General features: G+C 42.3%; 1 protein-coding gene across 3 annotated transcripts in view; it reads right to left on the bottom strand.

Moving 5' to 3' along the window:
• Window positions 1-19,204, bottom strand: part of NTRK2 (neurotrophic receptor tyrosine kinase 2) — a 328,951-nt gene that overhangs the window by 125,387 nt on the left and 184,360 nt on the right. Inside the window, exon 14 of one of the 3 annotated variants that reach the window (XM_030293723.1) lies at window positions 15,108-15,399. The exons of the other annotated variants lie outside the window; for them this stretch is intronic. Within the exon in view, the coding sequence (XP_030149583.1) occupies window positions 15,371-15,399 (29 nt within the window). The 3' untranslated portion in view covers window positions 15,108-15,370. Of the gene's footprint in view, window positions 1-15,107; window positions 15,400-19,204 lie in introns of those variants that run through there. 3 annotated transcript variants of the gene reach the window in all.

Genomic DNA, 19,204 nt, shown 5'->3' with positions numbered 1-19,204 from the left:
CAAGCAAAATTTATTCTCAGGAACAGAGCCCAAGCCCACGCAGAATCTTTATCTTTTGTTCCAACCCCACACTTGTTTTACCCTCAGCTAGTTTAGGCAGAAACTGATAGCTAATGCTTTTCATTAAGCCAGTCAAGAAAAATTGCTTACCAGGTTTTACTCCTTCATCAGCCTGACTAATTACACCCATTCACTGTTCCTTTCATACGGAGACTTCAAATTCCAACTCTCAAAGACACACACCACCCAAGAGACATCTGCTTCCTGGCTCACTCTGTCTCCGTTTTATATTACCCAGTGAAAACGATTCAGTGGCCCAGAAACACCAACTAAGCAAAATCTGGAAGTAAGAACTGGTTTCAAGTTGATGAAGGGTCAGGTCAAGGAGAAGGTGTTGAGATAAAGGTAACGGGAGATAGTGGGTAAAAAGACAGGAAAGAATCTTGTCATTCACCACATTCAGTGAAAAGCATTTGGCGTAGAGACTCCAGTGACAAGTCTCAGATACCTCTGCACAGTGAAAGAAATGGAATGTGCACATGTTACTAAGGCAAAGCTTCTCTGAAACAGTTTGAGGCACCAAGCAGGAGTGGAAGCTCTAGGTTTGAGTGATAAGAACCAAGGCTGGACTTGACCACCAAGGCTAGGCAATGCTTGGGTTGCAATCACATTCCTCCAAATCATCAAATGTCAGGCTTTAGACAGGTTAAGGACCAACAGCTCCGTAAGTTTGGGAAGCAACTTCTCATGAACCCACGGTTCAAACTGAAATTTCTCCTTTGAAAGAAAATATGGGAACACATGCCAACCTCACAAAGTCTTAACATTTTAGCCTTCCCACTGTGGGAATTTCTTTGCATGGACATACTTTAGCCGAGTCCCATTTCCCATCTTCAATGTGTTCTGAGTTCTTTGAAGATCTCATCTTTCTGGCTAATGAAACCGTTGGTAGAAATTTGCTGATTGAAAAAAAAAGCATCTTCAAGATTGCTGTTGGAAAGGGGCGCCTGGGTGGCTCAGTCGGTTAAGTGTCCAACTTCAGCTCAGGTCATGATCTCACGGTTCGTGAGTTCGAGTCCCACATCGGACTCTGTGCTGACCGCTCAGAGCTTGGAACGTGCTTCAGATTCTGCCTCTCCCTCTCTCTGTCCCTCCCTCACTTGCACTCTGCCTCTATCTCTCAAAAATAAATAAACATTAAAAAAAATATGATTGTTGTTGGAAAACCATTCTGAATGCTTGATTTAAATCTCATAAGAAATAGGTCCAACACCTTTTTCTTCAACTTCAGAAGAATAAACTCATTTAGGGCTTTCACATGTGCTTGACATAATGCTTCTCAGGATTATTAAAAGCAAAAAAAAAAAAGATAAAAAAGAGGGTAACACATTCTACTCTAAGTTCATTTCACAAACTCAATTTACTACAGCACAAAGAACACCATATGGGGCTCACATCTAAATTGTGTCTTTAACATAAAGATCTAGGGCCTCTGAAATTGTAAATGTGCAATCTCTGTTCTTCAAAAAACTGTTTAATAACTGGAGGTCATGTTTCGGGGTCTTGACCCCACTATTTAGAGCTCGATTCCCTTTCAGTGATTTGTCACTTGAACCTCATTTTCAAGGGATCATCAGGAAATAGGCTTCTGGTCTCTTAGGTTTCCAGTTAGTAAAGCCATATATAAAATGCTAAATATTTTTTTGATAAATGAGGCTATATTAGGTCACAGATTTCAAAGTTGAGTAGCTGGCAGGGACTTCAGTAATCATCTCTACCCCAGAGAGTTACAAAGTACTAGTTCATCCAGGAGATTCATCTCAGGCCACTCAAGACATTGCTCCTTTCTCCGGCCCTAGGCTAAGTAGAAAGCAAGAAGACAGGTTTCTCTCATCCATTTCTTGGACAACATATAGTCCATAATTTATACATTGTATGTTTAGCTCAGTGGCCTGATTTTTTATGTGTAATATTTTGAGGAAACACCTCAGTTCTGCAAAATACAAATAATCCTGTAGTCACAGAAGATCCTATTTGCCCTGAAATACATCAAATAAAGGAAATACTTTAAATCGCCCTTACTGGCACTATACAGAGTATAATCAGGGTTAAGCATCTGTGATAAATTGTGCCTCACAAATTGTTCAAGCATCATAAGCATTTACGAGAAGGCCACGGTTTCATTAAACACTGAAAATTGTATTTTTCCTGGTGGTTGTTCTGCAAGATAATGAACTCCCCACTAGTGGTGGTAGAGAGACTCACAAATACCACACTACGTTATGCCAATGGAGACACAGCCTCTGTGTAGACAAAATGAAAAACTTTCCTCATGTTCAGTAAATGTGTTTAATTAAGAAAATATAAAGAACGGCTAATCATCAATATTGTACCCACGTCTGTATCTGCAGTCTTATGGTTTAAAAAAAAAAGTCTAGTTGAAGGTGGAACCTTGTTCTTTCCGGTTTCAAATTTCAGTTTCCAAAGGGACTATTGATATTGGAGTAATTAGAAAGCACCCTAATCTGGCCCCAGAATTTATTAACTCTTCCTTAAATTTTTGCTTTCAAGTGAGTGGCATGCCAGGGTTTTAATTTGTAAGAGCAGCTTTTATTATACAAATAAGCAGACACTGTCTGGGGGACAAAATTGAAGCAGCTTCAATAGTTTTATTAATTTATTTGATTTACTTCGGGTTTCTCTTACCCAATCTTATTTATGTCAAAGTAAGTTGGAGCGGAATTCATTATGTAGTGAAATGCAATTTGACCACTTTTTATTGGGACACAGTGATTCAATCATTTCTCTCCTTAAATCCCATTATCTCTTCTTACATTATTGTGCACAGATCAAATCACGTAAGATGAAATTCCAAAAGAAAACTAAGAATTTGTGGGAGGGATGAAATCATCTCCCAATCATTCCTTATACTACGAATGCTGAGTTATGTAGCAATTACCATTCTTACCATTTTGCATTATGATAGTATATTTTCTCTGAAGAAAATTAACTGAGTTCGTGAACTTGACTCCCTAAAGTAAACCTTAAGTTTCTTATCATTTAGAAACAAATTATCAGAAGTGCTGAGCCTAATCCGACCCAGTTTGGGCATTTCTGCATTTTGTTGATTATGCAGATTACAAAATTTGCCAAGTTACTACTAGATCCTTTCTTCTTCAACTAGTAGAGCCTGGGAGTTTTTGCATGTTAGTAATTTTATGCTGTGTTTGTGAAATAATAAAGAAGTAGAAATTCCTCTCTTCTGCTATTCATTTACCTGTTTCATTGTGTCCAGTACATTGTTAATACATCAGGAACCCTCCCCCCCGCCCCCGCCAACTCATAAATGGATCTAGTTACCGAAGTCCATTTCTATGTCGATTGTTTAGAAATAGGAGTCATTTTTTCATGGAGACATTGCACTTGTACTTAGAATAATGAGGACTATTCCTTAAATGCCTTGTGAGCCCCTGTGTTACTGTGCCCTCCAAATCTCATCTCCTATGTCCTAGCCAATCATGAGTGAAATATCTGCATGTTCAGAGAGACCTATAAGAGCTTCATGCAGACCAGAGAGGGTAGCCAAATGTCATCAAAGGAGGGAGGGCCAAGCAAAACTGATTAGCAACAAAAGTACAAACATGTCCCCAGAGTGGTTGCCTCTACATCTCACCAAGTTTCACGGTCCTTCCGGAAAAGAACTTTCTACAGTGAGTCTGGCCTGAAGCAACTGTCCTAAACTCCAACACGCATCAGAATCATCTGGGGGCTTCCGAACAATGCAGATTCTCTGGCCTTACTTCTAGTGGTTCCATTTTGATAGATATTGGTTGTAAGGATTTGATTCTTAAAATTTCTAGGTACCATGTCTCTCTCTCTCTCTCTCTTTTTTTTTTTTTTCCAACGTTTTATTTATTTTTGGGACAGAGAGAGACAGAGCATGAACGGGGGAGGGGCAGAGAGAGAGGGAGACACAGAATCGGAAACAGGCTCCAGGCTCTGAGCCATCAGCCCAGAGCCCGACGCGGGGCTCGAACTCCCGGACCGCGAGATCGTGACCTGGCTGAAGTCGGACGCTTAACCGACTGCGCCACCCAGGCGCCCCATCTCTCTCTCTCTTTCAACACACACACACCACAGTGAGGATCACAGGTCCAAAAGTTTCTGCTTACTGATGGCGCCCAAGAGCTGACTGACTAGCTGGATGGTGTAGGGTCAAGGGTAAATAGGTACAGATCTCCTCCAACAGTGGTGTGCCCCAGCTTTGCTGGGTATTTGAGAAGAGAGAGGCTGGGCAAAGCTCCAACAGAAGGTTACCAGGTGGCTCTACCATCACCACCCAAAGCCATGTCACTATCATTGAGTAGCTCTCCATCAGAGACGAAGCCTTGAGACCCTGGTCTTCACCATTTGAGATCATTCCCTACTGTGTTGTCACAGGCTGTTGAGAATGCAAAAAGTACTTTTTATAGAGTAGGCGGAAATTTCAGGGTTTAAACCATGGGCAAAAGGAGAAAGTTGTAAATACATCTCATTAGTTAAATTAGCTAAATTCCCAACGCAAACTGCCTCAAATCCTTTGTGGGCCAATGTGTGTGTGTTGGGGGAACATGAGAAAGGACTAGCTTGGCTGGCGAGACAGAGGCAGAGAGACGGACATTAGGTCATGTGTGCTTAAGAAAACAGACGCCGGACTCAGACTGCCTCGGTTCAAAACCTAGCCCTTCTGCCTGGTAACTACATGTCCTTGGGCCAGTTGCTTAATTTTTCTGGGCCTTATTCTTTTTCACTATGTTATGAAAGTAATAATAATACCTATTGCATAGGTAGCTGTATAGATCAAATGAGATAAATGTAAAGCACATTGTACAGTGGCTGGCATCTATTAACTGTGTGATAAATATTCACTCGAAACTTACAGATTAGTCCCAGGAAGGAGTCATCTGACATGCTTAAAGCATTGACCCTGAAAACTCCCTCCTCCTTCCCTAGAAACTTCTGAGTTTCTTGACAACAGGCACCCCAATCGTCTTTCTAAGCAGCCCCTTCTTGGTCCATGAACTTCAAATCTTCCCAGTGGCCACTGCTTTTAGTCCCTGAGGGTACAGTTTATTCTTGTTTCTCCAGAATTTCTCTTCTTTCAGTCTTTATATTACCTCTAGTTTTGGCCTCCTTCTGGAAGCCTCTACATATCTCTCTTGTGACCAGTTCTCTTCCATAAAGTCACCCTTGGAACTTGAGGAGAAATTCCTGAGAAATTATTGTCTTGGAATACAAATTATAAAGCATCACCATGCCTGCAACCCATTTTACAAAACCATACAGGAGAAGTCTCAAAATGTGAGCCACTTGGGAGGAGGAAGGGAAAAACAGGAAAAAAGCTTTACACCCAAAAGTGAACTGACATAGCCACAGGGGTGGATAACATGTGATTCAAATGGGAAGACTGCCTAACTTCTGCTCCTACCGAAATGAGAGGAACCTTTCGCATATTAGCCATGCCTGACACTCGGTGACGTAGAGATGTATTTTTTCCCTCACAGCTACAGTCAGATTACAAATACAGTAGATACCATTATCCTTTTATTTGTTCACTCTGTTATTCGCCACATTTATCATGCACCTACAATGTCCTGGGCAAGGTTCTAGAAGCCAGAGATGCCAACACACTTGTTTATCCATTGAACAGCCCATGATTAGAAACTTAGAAAATTGTTGATAAGTATTTCCATCTGCAATTTTCAATATCATTCAATGACTTACTACTGCCACTGGAAAGACGTGACTTCCTGATGACACACATTCAGCATCCGCCAGAGACATGTCATTATACATACTGAGCCTGATCTGAACTTTTATCCCCATCTCCTCTACCCCGCCCCATCCTGGAGTTTCATGGTTAAATGTTCCAGATAGGCTTATTCGTCAGAGATTTGTTTTATTTAATTTCATTTGGGCAAGACTTTCCATACTGGCAAATGTGCCTAGGTACCTGCAGAAACGGACACAACCCCCATTCTAGGGGAAGCAAAAGACCCATCGCACTCTCTCTTTGGTAATATTTCAAAGTTGAGTTTGAGTTTGAGAGAGAGAGTGCAAGCAGGGGAGGGGCAGAAAGAGTGGGGGGTGGGGGCAGAGGATCCCAAGTGGGCTCCATGCTACAGCAGAGAGCCTGATGCGGGGCTTGAGCTCATTAACCATGAGATCATGACCTGAGTCAAAGTCAGACACTCAACAAACTGAGCCACCCAGGCATCCCTGAATTTTGACCCTTTTTAATGCAAAGTTTGGAAACAGGAAGCTTTGCATGGAAAATGAAAGAGTGAGTTATAGAGTATGAGCAAGAAAAATGATCTGTCTGTCCTACGAGATGCTCACACGTGGCTGGCATCGAAACTGGTTGCCTGTAGAATGTTTGGGGAGAGGTGTTATTAGCCTCTGTGTCCCCTTGGGCTCCCTAGAACAGGGTGACCAGGTGGGTACTGGGGGTGCCCCAACCCTCACAGCACTGCCTACAGACACTCAGTAAATGTGTGCACCTCCATTTGCTCCTAAACCAGTTGGCACTCTTTGAACTCTGCCCTTTGATAGATGGACATCAAGTTCACATAGGAAATGTATGTGCTAATCTCAGAAGAGTGAAGGCATTCGAGAAAGAGTTAGGGGTCTGTAGTATCAAAAGCTTTTCCTAGGAATTTCTGAAATAAAACAAAAAAGCAAACTTTTTAGAATGGGCTTGGGGAGGGGAGGAAGTGGGATGTTTACATGATTTTAATTAAAGAATAAGGGCTGATTACTCATGATTATTCAGTATTTCTGGTAAATACTCTACGGAGAAAAACTCACTACTGCCCCAGCAGGCCATGAGTCAACCCTTACATTACAGACTGGGCCTGGGGTCAGTGACTACTGGCTCCTTTTTCCACCAACGGTAAGTTCACAACCCGCCATATGGCATTTCCTCAGCCTTTATGTCTGAAGGTTAATACACTCCGCACAACTTGATAAACCCACATGAAAGGTGCAATGCCAACACTACAACTCCTCTTGCAGAATTAGAAAACTGCCAGACTTTGTTTTTGGAAAAGGTCAGCAGCAGCACTAGACTACACAAAAGAGCCCCAGTCTTCAGGGAGGCCGACTGAGGCCTGAATATAAACTCTTCCATGTGTTGGGGGTGTAATTCGGGTCCGTTAACTCTCCTCCTAACCTCTCTGGGCCTTGCTTTGGTCACCTGTAAGACAGAGTAATAATGTCTGTCCTGCAGCATTGACAAGGATTCATGGTCCTTTTGTTTTGTTTTGTTTTTTAATGTGCCAAAGCCAACTCATAAGACCTGGGACGTTAAAGGCATTAGATATTGCTTGTTTAATAATAATAACAATGCAGACTTTACAAAGGAAACTCATGACATTAAAGAACAAGCTAGGTGAAAATGAAGTGTTTTAAACCTCAAATATTATATCCTTAATACAGCGAATGTAATACTCAAACTCCAAATATGAGAAAATAAAAGCAATATCTAATACATTTTTAAAAGGAATTTCACTTACTTATTAGACCTTTATCTAATTTTTTCCCCTAGATTATTTCTCAAATGTACCAAGAAGTTCCCCTGACCTTCTTGATCTTTTTTTACCTTTTTAAAGGAATCTCTCTCTCTCTTTTTTTTTTTTTTAATTTTCAACTTTTTGGGCAGCCTTGTTCAATTTCCTCACTCTGGAGAGTCACATACAAGACAAAAAAATGCAGTGAGAAGATGAGAGGGTATGTCTCTGCAGTAGCACAGGATGGCTAATGCTGGCAGTGCTGAGTGTCAGAGAAATGTTTCTCCAGGGTCAGACGGGGGGGGGGGGGTGGTGAGGAAGGACAATCGGGACAGGAATACAGGAAGGGAGAGAAGACTGAACGCTAATCAGCCCAGCCGTTCATATATACAAAACTGACCTTTGCAACAGTGAGGTTTACGCCAGATCCAGGCCAGAAAGGAGACTGTGGCCGGGGACAGGCCTAGCACCCACGGAAGAGAGATTCTCTGTGCGTAAAATTTGCGGGAACACCCGAAATTCAGTGCGTGAGGTGCATTACATTTTAATGCAATCGTTTTAAAACTAAAAATTAATACAAACGTCTAAAATGAAAAAAAATATCAAAATTGTAAAGAAAGACGGGATGTGACCCTAAACGTCCGGGACTGACCTCACTTAATCCCAGCCCTCTTAGATCCATCCTTCTTTAAAGTTGTGATACTTTCTTGCAGACTTTTTTGGCATTACTTTTTGTCCTTTAAAAGAGTTCATTAAAATATTACTTATCTTGATTTCTGAGACTGTTGGTGCCCCTTTGAATTTGGCGCCCTAAATGAGGCCCTCACTTGCCTTACCCTGGGGCGCCTGGGTGGCTCAGTTGGTTGAGCGTCCGACTTCAGCTCAGGTCGTGATCTCACGGCTTGTGAGTTCAAGCCCCAGTTCGTGGGTTTGAGCCTCACATGGGGCTCTCTGCTGTCAGCGCAGAGCCCACTTTGGATCCTCCGTCCCCTTCTCTGCACCTTCCCTGCTTGTGTTCTCTCTCTCTCAAAAAGAAATAAACATGTAGAAATTAAAAAAAAAAAAAAATTAGGCCCTCACCCACCTTACCCTCATCCTGGCCCTGCCTGGGTGCAGAGGGAGCTTCATAAAAGCCTAGAGACTCTGCTTGGGAGCTAAATGGGGACAAATGGGGACAACTTCTAGGATGTTGTTTGTGGTGCTTTTCGGAATCCCAACACTCAGCTATATTCTCAAGTCCATGTAAGAATAATTATCAGTAGGTAACAAAAGCAGGCAACAGACCCATGGATCTCACACTTGTCTTTATTGGTATACGTGTTTGGCTCTGAATTATCAACTACATCACAAATTCCAAAATAACAGATCTCATTTCCGTGTGTACATGTCTATATAATAACGAGTTCCCAGCTCCACTGCTCACTCATACATAGGTGTAGACAAGCCATGGAGTCTCTGAACATAGTAAAAGAACACAAGTCATGTTTCAGGTCTGCTCTCTTTCATCAAAGGAGAGAGGGAAAGAAAGTGAAGCAACATGTAGCAGTCAACAAAGACCCCTCCCAAGCCCACCCCCGCAGACCATGGTGCAGCATCAGAGGGCCGAAGTGCTGTGAACCAGCACTATAAGTCAGCAGGCAGGTGCCCCGCCACCAGAGGCTCACTGCCCCGTGGTGGGGAAGCAGGAAGACCTCACAGAGGGGATGGCTGCAACACCCAGACTTGGTTTGGTATGGAACTGGCATCCATATCCACCCGCACAAGTCCCTTCCTTCAGAAGTGTGCAGAGGGTGGAGGGCCCACATGAATTCACTGCCCCCCACACCCAATAATCCCTCCCAGAGCCCGGCCCACACACAGCAGCTCAGCCCTCAATGACACAGATCTCTTCAGGAGAACAAAAGATGGCACTGAGTTGTCAACACCAAGGACAGTACCCTTAGATCAGCTGTCAGACCCAAAGCTGACTAGGATCTACTTCTGTTGAGACTTGGGGTGAAATTTGTAGGAAACAAAAGATAGTATACGAAGCCCAGAGAAGAAGAATGATTCAGGAAGCGAGTGACAATCTTACTCCCTTTGCTACTTTACCATCATCTCCCTCCCCAAAGCTCGGGTGTTCAGGAATCCAAGGCAGAGCAACCCATCCCCCGTATCTTACTAATGAAATGAGTGTTTTCCTCTTCCCAAACCAATGTTGATAAAAGTCTGGGTACGGCTCAAGGAAAACTAAGATGTTATATGTAAATAGAGGAATTTTACTGTCAAGTCAAAACAAAATCTCTCAGGAAGGAGAGAAACATCCTAAAAGTCACAGCCCTTGGAAAGAAACAAACAGCCTTATCTAAATAAGGCTCAGGCAGTGATTACGGATGCAAATCTGCTTCTTTGGGTATCAGCAAATGGCAATATGGAAGTAGGAGCTGGGAAGAAATGTCATCATTAGCATCATGGTTCCTGAACCCCAATACACAGAGAAAAGGAGGGAGAGGGGTGGCATGAGAAGGGCAGAGGAATTGACATTTATGGTTCAAAAGGAGTAGACCAGGATGAAGACAGGGTGAGACCAGTTAGTGCTCAACTGATAGAAGGTAAGAGTATGAGTCCTGTCTCTGGATAACAAGTTAAGTTTCTCTCTGTTCTTTAGCAATGGACTGAAAGCCAACTTTTGTTACTCCAGTAGAGAACTGTGTTCAAGAGCAGGGGTGGGGATGAGTACTGGGCATGAAACAGACCAGGACACCCACCATTCTTGCCAGAAAACAAGTCAGGTGGTTGCTCAGTTGTTCCTCTGCTGTTTTACAAGCAGATTTATCATGTAATCTCCTCTAATAAAGACATTCTCTAATGTGAAGACTAACTCTTTCAATATAATTAGCATAGGATTGTATCCTGTCCCCTCTACATCAACCACCTTGTTGTTGGAACATTAGGAATATGGCACTCAGTCTACATTTCATCATTACCTAATAATGAGTTTGGTTTCTACTTTATTGCACCCAGAAGGTCAATGGCACAGTTAAATAGCTGCTAAATAATAGCAACAGGATAAAGAGAATGTTGACGTCTACCCATATTCATAGCATGTGTGGTAAGTGATAAGAATAATTTAGACACTAGGTGTTAGATCATTGTTTTCTTTCTAGAATTCTCCCCTCCCTCCCACCCCTGCTTGGGTTCAAACTCACACAAGTCTTGTCTCTTACAGATCATAGGAATCTATCTATTCTGAACTCATTTTTAGAATCTGTCAACCTTAATACCAACACTGACATACTACATATGTTGTACAATCGATAAAGTTCCCCTTGCCAGAATACCGGTCTCGGCCTAGATGCCTAAGTCATCAGAAGTAGAAAGAAGCCTTTCTGTATAAAAAATCTGGAGATCAGTGAGCAGCTAACTCGATCAAGTTTAGGGATGGCTGAATGACTAAAGAGACATTCCAACTCATCAAAGATTCATGCACAACCCGGGGGGGATCCTGGGTGGAAGAAAGGCAGTCCCTAAATAGTGAGAAACATACTAGATGTATCCAGCCGGGCCCTTAAGATTCAGCACACTCAGGTTCCCAAGAGGAGCTACCTGGCTAGGGCGAACAAGTAGGGGACAAATGTGATCACCTGCTTCAGTTGAGCAGTAAACTACATCTGGAGTCATCAAAAGTGTTGACCTTAAACCAATCCTGTCAGCCTGCCTTGGCAGAACGAGGGGCCTCTTCGTTCCTGAATCTTTCCAGCACACGACACAGTCTTCATTTCTTCTGTGACACTCCCCATGTGAGCTGAACACCTCTGGATTTAGGGTCCCTCTAGGCCAGACCTGAAGTGGCCAGCCACGTTCAGCCTGTCAACCTGTCTTAACTCCTGAGTACCACCGAACAGATAAGAAATCTGAAACTGGCAGTAACATACCCAACATGCTTTCTACAGACTTTCCAGCACAATCCACCCAAGGTGAGCCATTACTACAGAAATGTGAACAGGGGCACCTGGGTGGCTCAGTCAGTTAAGCGTCCAATTTCGGCTCAGGTCATGATCTCATGGTTCATGGGTTTGAGCCCCACATCAGGCTCTGTGCTGATAGCTCGGAGCCTGGAGCCTGCTTCAGATTCTGTGTCTCTCTCCCTGCCCCTCCCCTGCTTGCACTCTGTCTCTCTCTCTCTCTCTCTCTCAAAAAAAAAATAAATAAATAAATAAACACTTAAAAAAAGAAAGAAATATGAACAAAGCCCAGTACAAATAAAGGCAAAGGCAAAAACAGACTTTATATCACAGGCACTAAAAGGATATTCTTAAGTCTGGAAAGCCATATACATATTTAACTGATATCAGTTGGTATCTCTAATGGTTGGAATTACAGGTGATTTTTTTAATTTCATCTTTGTTTCTTACGTTTCCAAATTTCCTAGTATAACTTGTATTATTTATTTCTATTTTAAAATATCTCATTCTAGGGTACCTGAAGGCTTTTGGGGGCATTAAGACTTAATTCTGTCTTACCAGCAGAAATCACCAAGCCTATGCCACCTAGGGCGACCAATCCATTGTGCTTTGTCTGGGACTGTCCTCATTTTAAAATGGAATGTTTGGCATCCTAGGAACCTCCTCAGTCCTGGTAGTCACTATAGTGCCGACATTTTCTTTTCCTTTGGGCACAAATACTGCCTTCTAATTTTCTCTTGTTTGAGGAGGCCAAGCATTCAGAAAGACACGGACTTCTCTCAGCAAAAGGGAGGAGGCTCAGACAGAGGGCAGCATGGACCCAGGAACCCTTTGGGGCTCCCACTTAGGGGCTGAGTCTTAGCAGCAAGACTGCCTTTGTGCTCGGCTATCAGGTTGAATGAAGAAGTAGCCTGAGGCTGTGTGGCTCAGTCGGATAAGCATCTGACTCTTGGTGTCAGCTCAGGTCATGATCTCGTGGGTTGTGAGTTCAAACCCCACCTCGGGCTCCATGCTGACAGCGTGGAGCATGCCTGGGATCCTCTCTCTCCCTCTCTCTCTGCCCTTCCTCTGCTCTTTCTTTCTCAAAATAAATAAGTAAACTTAAAATAAACGTAGTTCTTTCTTCAGTTCTGTCCATGGTATAGAGCAAATTCATCTTACCTGCTTTTCAAGGGAAATGAGGACTCCCAAGGAAAAGGATATTCAGTCAAACAACTACAACGTGAGTGAACATAAAGAGAACATGGAGAGCTGGCATGATGGGTAATCTGAGAAGAAGCTCTGCCACAGTGAGTTACCGGGCTGGCAGAATTAACAAAAACGGAGGAAATGTGCACTTCACAAGGAGAAGAACCTGAACTCTGCTATAATGGCGGCCATACAGGACTGTGTGCCACTTCCCAGAAAAACTCCCATCGTGCCATCTCTGCTTGGCCACAGGGAGCACTCAACTGTTCCCAGCATCTGGGTAGCAGGAGCTTCTGAGCAGCATAACAGACTCCTCTGCATTTGTGTTTGCTGAGCTGGCCCTGGTCCACAATCTGCCGGCACGTGCAAGCGTGACCAACCAGAAACCAAAATGGAGGTGCCACCGGACTAGATTCATCCTGCTGGCACCCATGCTCCAGTCAGGCTGGGCCTTGGGAAGTGCTCAGAAGAAATGCATTAGGATTCTGCGTCCACCGGCGTGCTTCCAGGACATCACTGGTGATTAGGTGACATCAGACTGAAATGTCTGACGTGGGGGCATGCATAGTTCCATCTTGGCTGGCCAAAGGTGTGGAAGTAAAAACAAGTCTGAGAACATCACTAGGAGTGTCTCTCCCCCTAAATCCATAGTCATTTTCCCCTTTCGGCCACTAAATGTGGGATTGGCGTGGTTTCTCTAGGAGGTCCCGGTGTCCTCTGAGTAGCATTTCTTTTTTGAGAACAAATGGTATCACCCAGTGGTCAAATGCTAATAAAATGGCACCTCTTATCTGACTTAGATGTAAACGTGCTTGAAACTGGTTTGCTAACCGAGCTTCATCTCTGTGGAATTTGTAACATGGCTTACATTTTAAATGTAATTATGCAGCATGTATTCATTTCCTTTCTTCTAGGGAACTCAAGTTGCTTTTTAAAGCATTATTTGATAGCTTCTTGCCATCTCCTCTGGAGTTGAAAAGAGAATATGATATCAAGCTGTTATAGCTAGCGATGGGGAGCTACGGCACCAAGAGGGAGACAGAATTAGTCTGGGACCTCAGATTCGAGCCACGAAGACCCCCAAGGGATGAGTTGTCAAGCCAGTGTGCTGTAAACGAAGCAGTTTCTAAGGATCCTAAAATAACTGCATTCTCCCCTCCGTCCGAACACTCACGCTGGGCGGAATGGGCTTAGCTTATTTTTAAAGTGCAGGTCACAGCCTTCGAAAGGGATATAAACAGTTCCCAATACAGCTATTACTTGGCCGATTAAATGCTTAGAAGAAAATACACTTTTGAAAGACAAAAATGAATAGGCAAAAGATACAGAAAAGTGCTAAAGCAATTGTTTCCACCTGGTTGTAAATCCTGTCCCTGACCAACAAAATGGGCCACACCCACCGGGCGTTCTGAGGTTTGATAACCCCGGGTCACCCTTAGGACTCTCATCCTTTGATCTAAAGCGCTCGTTCAGCCCTGGATTCAAGACAAATTCAGGATTTGGGCTCGTGTGTACTCAAAGTGACGCTGCAAATACGTTCAAAACCCCTGCAGTTCTGTGAAAAATATCACCTCCCTTCCTCCCCTTATTGTTAACACAATGACGGTTTGGGTATGGCAGTTAAGGGGAGCAGGAGGAGTGCCCTGTGTGATCTTTTCAACCACAGTTAAAAGGCTCCCTCTCCTTATTGTGTCTCATTTCCCTACTCCTAGCTGGTCTATGAATCTGTGCTTATCTACATAATCGCCTAATAAGCATGAAACCAACGAGAACACACATACACACGTACGCGTGAACTATAATACCTGGGGAAGTATGGCACACTCTGCAGGAAATCAATAAATATCCACTTTTCACTGGAAGCAGAATCAAAGGGAAAGAGTCAGAATTCTGTATATGCATCTGCCCTAGGGAGTTATAGCCCTAGGTACTCACAGGGGGCATGCGCTACATGGACAAACACATACAGTTCATATTTAGAGACAATTCTAATTTAATTCTGGCCTCAGGCCTAGGACCCTAGCTAATTTACAAGGCTGCTCTAGGAAAGACACACATTTAGGGATGACAGTAAGTCTACAGCATTCAGTTTTCTTGCAGGGGAAGCTATAATGCATTCCCACCCTTCGAAAGAACCCAAGATTGATGATTCGGGGCCGGGGGAGGAGGGAGTTGCTGGTTAGTGTTTCTCTCTTTCTTTTATTTTTTTTTTTTCAGCCCAGAAGGTGTGTTTCCATTGTACCCTGTCAAAACTTTTCTCAGCAGTCAAGGAGAGGATAACGCACCGCTGCCCTTGAGCCGAGTTGGCAAATCCTACTGGGAAACCACCCCGTGCTGTCAGACGACGTGGTTTTCGGACACGTCTACACAGACTAGTTGAATTAAAGACCAACTCCGGACTTGGATGTTGCTGAGCTCCTCAGCTCCATCTTGCCGTCCTGATTGATCGAGGAGATGGGTCTATAGTTAAAGTGGCATAGTACTTTGAGGGCTTAGTCATTAGAGCACACTGCTTTCTCTTTGGAAGGCAACTTCTTGCTTGGCTAGGTAATGGAAGCTAAGGAGTGACGTCAAGATGTTGTCTGGCCAGAATTTGCAGATAACCATAGAACTCTTCTCCTCCATCAGCCATGGATTTAGCCTCCATTAGTTCCTGCAGTGACATAGGAGCCTCCAAATACCAAATTATTATCAGGCGGTCTTGGGGGAACCTCTGGGCCCTGAAATAAAGTAGACAGACTTGCTATTGGAAAGTGCTCAGGAGCAGTTCAGTCCTGTTCAGATTGCTCTAAAATCCTGCAAACCATCTCTGGACTTTTTTTTTTTCTTTTTTTTCTTTTTTTTTTTTTTTTTTATGAGTCCACTCACATAGCTCCTGAGAGTGAAAAAGTGCTTTGGGGGAAATAATTTATCATCATCCTTCACTTAAATGATTTTACACATCATTTAAGGAAATCTGGTTTGATCCTGATTTTTTGCTTGTGTTTTCTTTGTTTTGTTTTTAAAGCAAAGCTATGCAAGCATGGAGGCTGTGTCGTTTTGGACAAGCCACTTCTGAGCATCTTTTGTAAAATAAGGTTTGTATTAATTGACCTTTAAGGTCTAACTCAGGGGCCGCAAACAGATGGTGGACTATGGACCAAATATGACTCATATGGAAATAATTTATTGATCCCACCCAGTGTTTTAAACCTTAGGGAATTCACATAAATATAATAAATGCTGTTCTTGCTGGAAAAATGAGAGGATCTGGTAATAGAAGGCCCACGTTCTAGTATGGCCTTCACTACGCCACATCATCTTTCTGACCCAGCCTGTTTCTCCTATGACCCGCCTGATCCTATAGGTAATTGGGGGTCAGGACCCTTGCTCTTAGCTATCCTATCAAGGTGTCCTGTGATTATATGACAGTGTCTGTAACCACTCGGTTCACAATGAGACTCCTTGAGGGCAAAGGACATGCTACCACCCTCACCAAATCTCAGGTTCTTTGGTGTTGTAAGAGTGTTGTGGGTAGTCAATAAATATTTAATGAATTGAACTTCACCTTCTGTATTAGATTCTTACAATTCAGTGGAATGAGACTGGAACTACTCCTTGTAAGATCACACATCTATTCTAAAGCCAACATCTTTGAATAGCACGTATACTTAGGAAAAAGAAGTAAATATGCTGGTTTGTGGCCCAAGATCCAAATGAGGTCAAGTTAGTGGTGTCTTATCCATAAAGATAGTTTGCTTTAAGTATATGGTGAAATTTCTAAACTTTTTCTGCGATCTTCTTAACTTTGTTTTTCAAATGTAACATATCCAACTCCTTGGAAGACCCCTTCTTTTGAGGTTCTTTGGAGGTTAATTCATTGGGTATATCTAATGGGAATCACTTCACTGAAAGCTAAGCTCCCAAAATTTGATGGGCCTATAGCAACGAATCTCTCTGTATGTCTCTGGTCTATGCATTTTTGAATACTTCAATTCCTGGATGACTATGGTTAGAAGGTTCAAAGAAAGGTTTTGTTTTGTTTTTTGTTTTTTGGTCAAAAGCTTATTTCAGCTAAATTGTTATTTAAATTTGACTAAACTGGCTAATATATTGTTAAAAATTTGTCTAAAAAATAAACTATTATATAGGCAATTTTAGTAGGGGTAGTGCCAATGAAAAAGGCTATGGGCTCATCTTTACTTGTTATAAGTCTATTGGTAATTACTATTTCAGTAATACATAGCCACATCTGGTCAACATCCGGCCAATATCAAAGGTACATCATGTCCTTTGCTATGAAAGAATAGTTCAATAGACACAGTTCCTGCTCTTTTGGAGCTTACAATCTAACCTAAACAAGACTATATAAACACATACTGAAGAGTGGTCAGACTCAGGACCTAACAAGAAGCAACATACATTGAAGATAAAGGAAAAAACTATGGGGTAAAGAATGACATTTAGGAAAGAATGAAGAGAAGGAAAGAAGTAAACTGCTTCTTCATTCCCATTTCTTTGAAAAAGATTCATGGAAGATGTATGATGGTAAGTATTCTTAAAATCATGAAAGAGTGGGGCGCCTGGGTGGCTCAGTCAGTTGAGCGTCCGACTTCGGCTCAGGTCATGATCTCACAGTTTGTGGGTTCGACCCGCGTTGGGCTCTGTGCTGACAGCTCGGAGCCTGGAGCCTGTTTTGGATTCTGTGTCTCCCTCTCTCTGCCCCTTCCCCACTCATGCTTTGTCTCTCTCTGTCTCTCAAAGATGAATAAATGTTAAAAAAATTTTTTTAAAAAAATCATGAAAGAGCATATAAGTTGATGCCTGGAAGAAAAAAAAATTCTTCTGATGTAAGATGTTGTGAGTGACTGAGAACCCTGAGCAGGGTAAGGACCACTGGGTGAAGGGCCCAGCAAGACTTTATAAGGAAGGAACTACTAAATGAAGAATCAATGTTCTGGAGGACAGAAACTGAGGGGAGGATACGAGTCTCCTAAACTTGCTTCCCATGCCTTCTAAGTGGGGGTGACATAGAGTGGCTGAGCCACAAATCCAAGACTCCTCCAAAATAACCAAAATGTATACTTAAAAAACTTTGAAAACTCTCCATGGACTCTAGATTAAGGAAACCACCTTTAAAAACTTTCTGTGAGACTTCAAAAGGTAGAAAGCACATCCAGATAGAACTATAGACTCAACAGCCACCTAGTCTATATTCTTTTTGGTTCTCATTTATTTATTTGCTTTCTTGCTCATTGGTTCATTTTCTCTTATTGCATGTATTGCACTGATGCTATCTACTTGATTATTCAGCTTTATATTTCCCCATCAACAAAGAAGAACAAACTTTTGAGGACAGGTTGATTTTTGTCAACCTCAATTATAATACAGCCTCAGGTTAACTGAAGTATATCATATAACCTGGTACTTGTGGTGACAGGGGTGTCAAAAGACTCTGTTTCTGGGGAGCACCATCAAAATGATGACAGAATTCTCCCATCATAGTACCCTGGTTTGCCTTATTCAACATTTGACCGTTATGCATGCAGAGTATTTCATGGACCTTTGGAGGACACTTATCTCAACAAAGAATATACGTTTTAAGCAGTGCCTCCATGCATCTTGTTCACACCATAATGACAATATTAGGATTAATAATACCTTGATTTCAAACAATTTTTATTTCAAGGAACTCAATATTCCTCATATATGCTATTCTATTTATCTTGTCATATTGCATATGCAACTGAAATCTACGGTGGGTCTAGTTTCATACTTTACAAGCTCATAATACTGTTTTTTTTTTCTAATGATTACATTAAAATGCAATATTCACCATACCTTGGGGGTAAATTTGAATGAATAGGATGAAATTATAGGTATTTCCTTATATGCGAAAAGATGCTTATTGCTAAGTTCCTTTATCCCGTGGGAGTTCTTAGGAAAGTCAGTCTCCAAAATCTAACTTTGCACTTGTTACACCTTACCTCTGAGGCCAGGCAGGAGAACAGTATTTAAGACAGAGTAAGAACATGCCAAACAGACAGAAGGTGTCCATCGGTGTCAGGTGAACCCCTAAGACCTAGGCCACCTGATGTTCTGGCTCCTTATTCAAGTATGAAGAAAGTCCTGCAGTTCCAATGGCATAAGCCTGTTTGTTCACTGTGGTTTTATTTTTTGTTTTCCATAAAGCCATGCTCCATTTTTTATATTTGAGCAGTGGCTTTGAAGATAGGATAAGAGTCTCTGAGGAAAACCCCAAGCTTCTCAACAGAGGCTAATGGGTTCATTTGGTCCTGTGAAGAACAGGTCAGTGTACTTAATATGCACATGATCTGTTTTGATGTGTCTTTCCTATTGTGGCATGACCACAAATCTCATGCTGGGAACAAGAACTGAACAAATAATACAGAACTACCCGAGTCAATACCACCTGTGTGCAACACAGCACCTTCCTGACTACCAATGGTGTATATTTTAATGACTTTCAATAAATCCAGTTTAAAAGCCACCAATCGCCTGTCTTTTGTAACTGATGTATGTGCA

The sequence above is a fragment of the Lynx canadensis genome, chromosome D4 (assembly GCF_007474595.2).
Source record: "Lynx canadensis isolate LIC74 chromosome D4, mLynCan4.pri.v2, whole genome shotgun sequence".
Lineage (NCBI taxonomy): Eukaryota > Metazoa > Chordata > Mammalia > Carnivora > Felidae > Lynx > Lynx canadensis.
The sequence above is the reverse complement of the archived record's forward strand: the minus strand, read 5'-3'. Positions and strand labels throughout refer to the sequence as shown.